Genomic DNA, 10,476 nt, shown 5'->3' with positions numbered 1-10,476 from the left:
CGGTTGCTAGGTCAGAGAATAATCAGTCTAGTTCTCAAAAGGTGTATAAGAGCCACCTGAAAATAAGACATATCATTCCTTTTATAGGCACCCAAACATTCCTTCTAGAAACCATAATAATAACATAATCATATGAAAATAATTAAAAGTGTCAAAACAGGTCTTCAAGTAAACTTATTCCTTTGTCGACCTGGTAATCCACGAGTGTGCTCGGAGCATTATTCTAGTAGACTTTAATATTCTTCTCAGGTAGACTTCTGTCTTCTTAATATATCCAAACTTTGCTCGGACATATCCCACGAGCAAACTAGTTATTGCTCGGATCTCATCAATTGATCTATGACTTAGGCTTATTCGAACAAACTGAGTATACTCGGGTATTGTAGCTTGCTCGAGATTGAACTATGCTCGGAATATCACTTATTATAATTTTTATTAACTCCCTACAAGCATACTTGAGATCCTTATTTACTATAACCTTGCTCGACCCAGCAGGTTTACTTGTGAACTTGGCTTAAGCTTGGATAATCAAGTGTTTGCTCGGTTGCAAACCCTACTTGATATAAGAACAACATTGCTCGATGAAGTGCAACTTGCTCAAAGCTTAACACTTAGAAAACTTCTAGAAGCTAACCTTACTCGCATAAGATATCTTGCTCAAATGGGTAAATACCTTGCTCGAAGTGCTTGAGTTTTCTCAGTTCCATACTTAGCCTTTTCTGAAGATGTTGAGAGTATTTCAATCTTTCCTAATCAATTTTGTTGACCCAATATATTCCGCCGTAGATAAGGGTATGAAAATTATTGTCATGATGGCACCTCCATGTTGGCTTGAATTATTCATATGAGATAGGGATTCTTCGATGCATAAAACTTTTAAAAAAGAGAGCTTTCTATCACTTAAATGTTTTATGTTGACGGTGCTATATTTATGGGTTATTGTTCTAATGCTAACTCATTAATTTGGCTAAAATTTTCAATTTCTTTTAATTGGCCTTCGGTTTAAGCGTTAAGTACAAGAAAAGAGATGTCTTTGGAATGAACCAAAATCAATCAGGTGTCCGTCAGGTTTGTTCTTGGTTACCTATCTTGGGCTCTTAGAGGGGAAAACATGATCTCATTGAACATTGATAGTCGATTATAGATTGATTTTGGCCTTTTGAAAGCTAAGCCGCTCTCTTTTAAAGGTAGACTTACACTTATCAAGTGTGTGTTGTGAGTGTTCAAATACGTTTCCTCTATCTTTTCAAGACTCTGCTATATTATCCGCAAATTATTCTAATAAGGAAACATAGTGGTGGATAAATAATGGTGGTCTTGGTGTTGTTTGTTTAAGATCAATAAAGTTTGCTCTTATAACAAAATGGAAGTGATGTCTATAAACAAATGCAAATATTTTATGACTTAAAGTCAATAACTTGATTCACGACTCTATTAGAAGTTGGAAAGATTAAGTTCCCGTCGAAGGTTAGTTTAACGCGTGCTTGGAAGAATATTGTTAATATTGAGATTGAGGCAAAAAAAAGTGCATGTTTAGTTAGAAGCAATATGGGATGCAACTCAAATATCGTTTCCGCTAGATATTTAGTGTGTGATTTATTTTCAATTTTAATAGCATATTTGATGCGGGAACGGAAGCATTCAAATGGCTCATGACACTTTCGTTAATCAAAGACCGATAATTTGAACCATATGTTCCAAGAACAAAGTTCTCTTCAATTAAAATTCAACCAAAAACTAATGAAACTAAAAACCTAACAACTTTATTTATAAATAAAAATAAACGTTTGGGCCGGGCCGACTTAATGGACCGGATGCTCCTGCATCATACTCTCCCTCTTCGAAAAACACGTCCTCGAGTTTTGTTTTTGGACAGAAGCCGCATGGGTCAAAAGGAACATCAACTCGCTCCTTATTCAACGACATCACCACCCGCCACAGATAATATGTTCCATCTTCTTTTAATGCATTGAAATTGTTCAAATGCCTTGAAGTTATATCACTATGCATGTCTAGAGTATTGAATTTGATTCCACAATTAATGAGACCTACAACCTCCCCACTAACATGGTTTATTTTTGAGATTTTTCACCTTCCTTATCATTATTCAAAGTATTAAGTTCAATTGATCCATTAAATTCGTCAGTTTCTGAATTAATAGGACCTCCACCACCATCATCATACACAAAAGTTTGATCACCTTCATCCCTATCTTCAATGTGAATAACACTATATTTAAAATTCAAATTGTTTTGACTTACCAAAATACCCGACTGACCTTCCTTGTTCCTCGGGTTTTAACCATCAACCACAACTGATCCTACGCCACCCGTAGCCACCCGAGAACCACATGTAGCAACCATATTGTCTGCAATATTAATTACAACACCATTATTGGCCGATGCGCCCCTTATTATTTCATCAAAAATAAGGGCATATGTTTTCGCGTATTCCGTCATCTTCCGATCCAAAGATTCACCATACATCCAAGAATACCAATCCTCGTCCCGGTAATCGTCATACATGGGCAAAAAATTATAGATAGTGTCACCACCGGGAGGATCGGTTAACTTTTCCACGACGGTTGTTTTCGGTTCCGTTTCCTTCCATGTTGATGATGATTCAAGATCTCAGATCCTTTGTTGGAGCCGCAAGATCTCTTGTTGTATTTCCAGATCTCGGACTCGCTTCCGGAGCCGTTTGATCATCTTAAGATCCCGTGGGTCAGAATAGACTCCAACGCTGCCTCGATCGGCGAATCTGCGAGTAGGAAGTCGATCTTCTTCACGAGCACGCGAATAAAAAACACTCGTGCCGTTGCCTCTGTCGGCGAATCGACGAACACACAAGTATTTACCTTCACGTTGAGCCATTTGAATGCTTCCGTTCCCGCATCATTTGGTATCAAAGCAACCTGGTTCGAGCCAATTCAAAGTACAAACAAGCTGCTGATCAAAAGCGAAGACATGTTGAATTTGAATAAGGTGATTTTGTCTGGGCTGTTTTGACAAAAGATCGTTTTTCTGTTGGGGACTACAACAAGTTATCGGCTAAAAAGATTGGACCCGTGGAAATTGTGGAGAAAATAAACTCAAATGCTTATCGTTTAAAACTACCGAGTCACGTTCGTTGTTCTGATGTGTTTAATGTGAAGCATTTACTACCTTATTACGGGGACACTTCTGAGGATGAAGATGTGGCGGATTCGAGGTCGAATTTATTCTATCCAGGGGGGAATGATGTGGGCCCAAGTATTGAAAACCGGGCTATTATGTTTCTGGAGGCCCAAGATCGCGCAACAAAGGGTGGCCCACGAAAACGGGCATAACTTGGTCCACGAAGCTCTGTTTCAGGCCCATTACCAGTCAAATCGAAGCTTGAGACGGGGAGCACATTGTGGCAAACAGCCTACGGCGGTTTGGCCCCTGTCTGAAGCGACTCCTAAATAAAGTTATGGGCATTTTATTGTTTTTTCAGCACTTTTTACGTTTTTATTTTTGGGTTTGTGTATGACCCATGGCCCGTTTTAGGCCCATTTCGTATTAGAACTCTTATTTATAGTTTGGTTATGTAATTCAGAAAGACAGAATTGATTTTGATAATAACTGTTTTTTCCTCTCTATTTTCCCTTAGACCTTTGGGTGGGATTTTGGGAGTTTTGTGAAGTTCTTCACGGGTATTTGTAGAATCAACGTGAATCAATCTTCTGTTTGGTTTTACCGCTGCATCAATATTGGAGACTTCAAATCTGACCTAGAAGTGGTCAGGGCTACAAGCCTACAACCATTGTCTTTTGAACCGAACTGGAGGAACGGAAAGCTTGTGAAAATTAATTAATCAGGTGGTTATTTTTGAAGTTAAGGATTCTTGGTCTTGGATTGGTGGTAAAAACCACGATTTCTCTGTGAAATTTCAACAAAGAATTTTGTTTGGGGTGGTAGTGGTAGTGGTAGTGGTAGTGGTAGTGGTTAATGATTTTTATTTATTTCAATGTAATAGCTATCCTTTTAAAGTTAGTGCTTTCTGTAGAGGGCAATTCGAGATTGGATGTCTACTTGGAAATCTCTCACCAAGATAGGTAGGTGTAAATGTGTGTGGTTTTTTCTTTTTAGTGTTATTATACGGAAAAAACCCAGGAAGTTATCAACCGCCTTTAATCTTATTGGGATTTTGCCCTATTTGTTTTGACTCTTATAAATTTGTTAAAAAGATATGAGGTTTAATATAGAGATATTACAAGGGATTATCATGACATCTTTTTCCCATCTGAAAGATTTCAACCGCAAGCAGGGAATTTACCGTTAGGCTAGAATCAAGATTTTCAACAGTCCTTTTATTTCTTGTATTTGATATAGTTTGCTCATTCTAATTTATACATAAAAGAATACAGCAATAGAGCATATTCTGATTACCGGTTAAAATATGTCGCCTCTACCACTAGACAACCACCGGAACCGTCGTCTCCGCCACCACCAGACAACCACCGTCGTCACCGCCACCAACACCACCATCATCATTGTCGCTGCCTAACCACCATCATTAACGCCGCCGCCACAACCGTTATCGGCGCCACCGTCGTCATTTCATTCATTTGTTCACTCTATTCCAATTCTCTTCCATTCCATTACTTACCCCCAACCAAACATACTCTTAGGGTGCGTTTGTTTCACAGAATTCGTGGGGAATTAAAATCCAATTAGATGAGTTGTTCGTTTTGTTGGAATTGGAATCTCAATTCTATTTTGGTGTGTTCGTTGTCAAAGAATTGGAATTGAAATTCAATTTTTTCAAATTCCTTTAAATTAGGAATTCCAAATCCTTCTAAAATGTAGAGTAATTCAAGTGAATTCACTATAATCTTTTCTCGAGTTTTTTTTAATGAGGACAATGCATTAAACATTTTAGTTTATTTACTTTTTTTGTTTTTATTTAAGTTTTAATTTATGAATTTTTTATTATTAATTTTGAATATTTTTTTGAGGGATTTCGATCTTAATACCCATAAAAAAATTCAAATTAGTTAATAAACAAATCATAACGCAAAATATAAATAAAAAATAAAAAATCTAAAAAAACTAAAATGTTTCATCCGTTATCCTCGTTTTAAAAAAGCGATTCCAATTCATTTGTGGTTTACAATTTACTTGTCAAACGAACACATCAAAAATGGAATTGGATTTCAATTCGTTTCAATTCTAATTTCCATTAGAATATTTAAATTTCAAATATAATTCCTTCCCATTCAAAATCCTATAAAAATTCCAGTTTTAATTCCCTTTAATTATGTGAATTGAACGCGCCCTTTGTGTGAATTGAGCCGGCCGAAATGCCAACTGGATTTAAAACCTATTTTTATATATATTTTTAGAAAAACAATACTTGTATATTCATTTATTTTTTCACGTACATTTCATCTCTCCTTTCATATTCTGGCTTTAAATTAGTTATTTATATATTTAAGTTTTAAAATTAATATAAACTATTCAACCAATGGACCCAGCTCCATCAATTCCCCATCCCGCTATAAAGACACAAGTATATATAATATCAATATGAACGGTAATGTTGTCTCCTAGGGACCCATAGCGTGAATAATAACATGATCCCTTATATATAGTAGGAACTACATCCATTACTTCATACCGGACAGACTGTTAGGTGTAACGTAAATATGGAGATGCAACTCAAGGAAGATGTTGTGGAGGTAGTGGCTGGGAAGTCAAGCTTCAACTTCAAGGATTTTTCGGTGAGGTTTATAGCATTGGCGCTAACTCTGGTCGCCGCCGTTCTACTTGGAGTTGATAAGGAGACCACCACGGTGTCTGTCACCATTGTTTCGTCCCTACCACCACTCGATCTCCCTGTCACGGCTAAGTGGACTGAAATGTCGGCATTTGTGTACGTAGTAACTCTTTTAATTTCATATCCTAATTAATTTGTTACTAAAACTTGGAGGTTGGAAGTTAGGGTATTTAATTTGACTTGAAATAATTACAAATAAATTTTGAACCCATTTTATTCGACTTCTGATATCGAAATTGTGTTTTTCAACTTGGAATTCTAGTTAGAACGACGCCTATAAATTCATTTATGTTTTTATTTGTATACATAAGCACAATTATACATATATGATCCGATATCCAATAATATTAACTACGTTACATTTTACAATTAGGCTGAGGGTAATGGGGCTTGGTTGAGCCCCAAGTGATCCAATCAAAACCCGACACGTAGGGTATGACATGGCACTGGATCAAGCCATTCAACCAAGCCCCAGAGAATGTAGTGGTCCAGGTGATCCGAGGCTTGATCTAGTTTTTTATTTATTTTTTATTTATGCACACAATTATAAATTAAAATACTTCATTAAAACATAAATAAAAAGGAAAATAAAAACATCAATTTAAAATACATAAAAATAGTGTTTTTGTTTTCTTTCCGCCAATTTTTTCCGAATAAGATCCTTTTCTTCCTCCATTGTCTCTTGGTCGGATAGCGGTAGGTGGCTAAAGTCTTTAGCTAGAAATGTCAAACTCTGTAACCGATTTTTTGTATGTCGAGCTTCACTAATCGAGAGGAGGGTATTTAACAATTCGTTAAATTTTATCTCGAGCTTCACCAATCCTGCTTCTCCGGTTTTTTTTTCCTTACCTTTTTGGGATTGTTCTGCGGGTTTAGCCGGCTACGGTTGTGTGTTGATGAGCCCGACATGGTTTTAAATTTGAGAAACTTAGAGAGGTTTTTAAATTATTAGAGAGAAATGTAATGAGAATGATGTGTTATTGTTATAAAATGGGGTAGTTATTTATAATGTATTTGAAAAAGAAGAAAAAAAGAAAACATTAAAATAGCCAACGACTATTTATTTTAAAACAAAACCTCCAACAGCTAGATTAGCCCCGCGGTCCCAGCCACGTGGGCCAACCGCGCCCCGGCTCACCTGAGGGGTGTAGCGGTGTTCGCGAGCTATGTAGGCGGCCGCGCCGACCGTTCACCCCCCGTTACCCCTCAGCCTTAGAGTCGTTATCATTACTATACTTTGTGTTGTAGAGTAACCATTACACCACAACAAACTTAATTAGAGTAATAATTTCACTACACTTAACAAGTTGAGTAATTATTATTATGCTACTTGCATTATGCTGTACTGTTATTATGTAAATGTCACCGCGTTTTGTTTTTCTTCAATTCGTATTTTTCACACTATAATCTCATTTGTATTAGATCCAACTTCATAACTGGATGAACCTGAATCCACTTGAAGTTTGATTTAGATGTGAAGTTGAATTGAATTCAAATCAAGTTCTAGTCCAGCTTCAAAAACACAAATAATTACAGGAATACCTAACGTAATAAGATTAAAGTATGATACTAATTTTCATCATGTTTAAACTATTCATTTTGTTCCCAGATCTCAGTTTGTTAATAGTTATGAATGTGACAGTATGTTACTTATGAGCTGAGACTAGCTCTAATTTCATTTTGCAGGTATTTTGTAATAGCAAATGCAATTGCGTGCTCATACGGAGCAACATCGTTGATTCTCATGTTGGTAGCCCGAGGCAGAAGTAAGCTTGTGGCATTGGTGGTAACTATTTTAGACCTAGTGATGGTAGGGCTGTTGTTTTCTGTCGTCGGTGCTACCAGTTCCATAGGTTTGATTGGATACAATGGCAACTCACATGTCCATTGGGACAAGGTGTGTAATGTGTTTGATAAATTCTGCCACCAGGTAGCCGTAGCTATATTTGTGTCCTTTGCTGGTAGCATAGCTTATCTTCTTCTTATTGTTCTTGCTGCTTTAAAGCTTCATAAAAAGTTTTGAGAAGGCACCATGTAACTTGTATTTTATTGTTCCTTTTAATGAAATTTAATGGTCAATAAATTCATCTAACTTTCCTTAACTTCCGTATTTAAAATTTTACATAGGGACATGACTTGGCTTTGTAATTAGTTTAATGTTGTTTTTACTCAAAATAGTGAGTGTATGAGCTACTCATTAAAAAATATATTAAATTTACTATCGATTAAAGCATTGTTTCAAATAAATTTGGTTAAAATCTTTTATAGATTAACAATTATAGGAGTGAGTTAACATACAATAATAACTTAATGTGCATTAGGTACGCGAATCACACTCAGGGTTATAAAAACTAAGACGTTAAAATCGAATTCTAAAACCTAATAATATGTTCAAGGTTAAAACCTAGTACTTACAAGGTAAAAATATAGAACGTTCAAGGTTAAAACCTAATATGTTGAAAGTTAAAACCAATTATGCTTACGTAAAATATTAATCGATTAAAAGATTCAGATTAATGATTAATTAAATCAATTTCAAGGTTAATTGATCAATTGGCTTCAACAATATCAATTTTAGTTGGTTAATTGATCATAAAAACCTGTGAACAACAATTAGAAAGACATTGAATGGAATCGGTGGACTTTTGTAACATCCCGAAATTTCTAAGAATAATATTTAATATATTATTTAACTATGGTGGAAAAGTTTACTTGAATTAGTAGAAAAATAATAAAATAATAAAGATGGAAGGATAAGTAGGCGAACTAGATGTGATTAATTATGGACCAAAAAGAAAAGATGGGTCTAAGATCCATAGAATTAAGAAAATATAAATACCCCTTAAAACCCTAATCCTTTCCATTCTCACACATATCTACACCATAGTCTACACCATCAAAAACACACACTTCTCCAATTCCAATTTTTGAGAAAACTACCCACAAAGACACAAAGATTCCCAGAGATCTAACAGCCGGATCGGTCTCAAATTTTAACTGAGTGTTCATTGTATAAAATTGAAGATTTCCACCGATTAGATCTTCTATAAGAGGTCGGGAAGTCTGTTTTTTATCAACAAAACTGTAGTAGCTCAAAAGTGAAGATATCGACGATTGTTCAGCTGTTTCGGTGACTGTAGCAGCGGTTTCCAGCGAAGACGAGCTGATGGGTTTGCAGATCTGGACGAGACGGTTCTGTGGCCGCTTGAATCACTCAAATGGGAGTTCGTTTGACATGGTTTTGTACTTCTTGAGTGATTTCAGACAAAAACCTCAAAGATACGTTTTTGTTAAAAAAAAAAAAATTACTTTTCGTGCATGAATTTGCATGAAACTTGGTAGGATGATAGATCGGGTCATGATTATTGATAAAGTAATGAACTTGATAGTAAATGGGTTATTTGGTTCATTTCGGGTAAAACGAGTAGTACTCGGCTTGTGAAAAGAACGGGTAAACGAAGTCAGTTTTGCATGAAACTTAGTAGGATAGTAATCTGACTTTATTATGTGATAAACATGTAAACTTAATAATTAAAGTGGACTAAATGAACTCGTGAGTATATATGGTTCACTTAGAAACCCTTGATCTAGCTTAAACGGGTTTGAGACAAATAAAGGTTCAAACTTTATGGACATCCGGACTAGATCTTTGACAAAAGAGAATATGGAAATGGTTAAGCGCTGATATGGTGCCATAATAGAAGTATTAATGTTATGGTATATAACGATAATGATGATAAAGGAAAATATAGTAGCAGGTCATTCGAATGCAAGATCTTGTGACAAACCCAACTCGAATACAAAGTATTCGAATAGAAAGAGAAAGGAATCCAATTGGAACACAAGTTTACAAGATTTCAAATACAATGTGTAATTCGCATACAATGTGAAATTCGTATAGATTATGTAATTTGCATACAATATGCAATTCGCATACAGTGTGAATTTCGCATACATTATGTAATTCGCTTACAATGTGAAATTCGCATACATTATGTAATTCGCAAACAATGTAAAATTCGTATACATTATATAATTCGCATACAATGAGAATTTCTCACACATATGTAATTCGCATACAATATGTAATTCGCATACAATATGCAATCGTATACAATGTGAAATCGCATACAATAGTATTCGAATACAATGTCTTGCAATGCCTTACGAGGCCATTAAAATAGACCAGACTTAACCATTTTGTTGAAACCTAAATAATGTAATAAGGACAAATATTGGTACACGAAATTAATGTACAGTTAGCCTAGCATAGTTATAGAAAGGAATAAACGTTAACAGTGAACGTAACATGATTCAGGTGAGTTTCTAGCCACATTCCTTGTTATGTTTTCGGGGCTCTGTGCATACTTGATGTGATTAGTTAATACACTTACCTTAAGTGGTAAGTGTATGTCTTGTATGATTATTGTATGAATGAATGCATGACGGTGCATGAACGATATTAGGATATTGCTTGTACCCAGGTGGTTGTTTGATGATATAATTGTTGTATATGATGAATGAATGTTGTATGTATGTATGTATGAACTAAAATTATGAATATATAGAAAGGTATGGATGGTTGTACGGAAGAAAGGGAGACCAGACCTTAATAATATCCGAGTATGGAGGGTACCGGACCCTAATAATATCCGAGGATGGAGGGTATCGGAC

The 10,476-nt window shown here is 35.6% G+C and overlaps 1 protein-coding gene across 1 annotated transcript; it reads left to right on the top strand.

Moving 5' to 3' along the window:
- Nucleotides 1–5,633: 5,633 nt before the first annotated feature.
- LOC143631467 (CASP-like protein 1E2) lies at nucleotides 5,634–7,894 on the top strand. Its single transcript, XM_077100233.1, has 2 exons — nucleotides 5,634–5,898; nucleotides 7,489–7,894. Exons 1-2 carry the CDS (start codon nucleotides 5,672–5,674, stop codon nucleotides 7,823–7,825), a joined length of 564 nt encoding a protein of 187 aa, XP_076956348.1. The 5' UTR covers nucleotides 5,634–5,671; the 3' UTR covers nucleotides 7,826–7,894.
- The last annotated feature ends 2,582 nt before the right edge of the window (nucleotides 7,895–10,476 follow it).

The sequence above is a fragment of the Bidens hawaiensis genome, unplaced genomic scaffold (assembly GCF_021521415.1).
Source record: "Bidens hawaiensis isolate Kalapana, Puna unplaced genomic scaffold, B.hawaiensis_p1.1 tig00006083_1, whole genome shotgun sequence".
Lineage (NCBI taxonomy): Eukaryota > Viridiplantae > Streptophyta > Magnoliopsida > Asterales > Asteraceae > Bidens > Bidens hawaiensis.
This window is presented reverse-complemented; position numbering and strand designations above follow the sequence as displayed.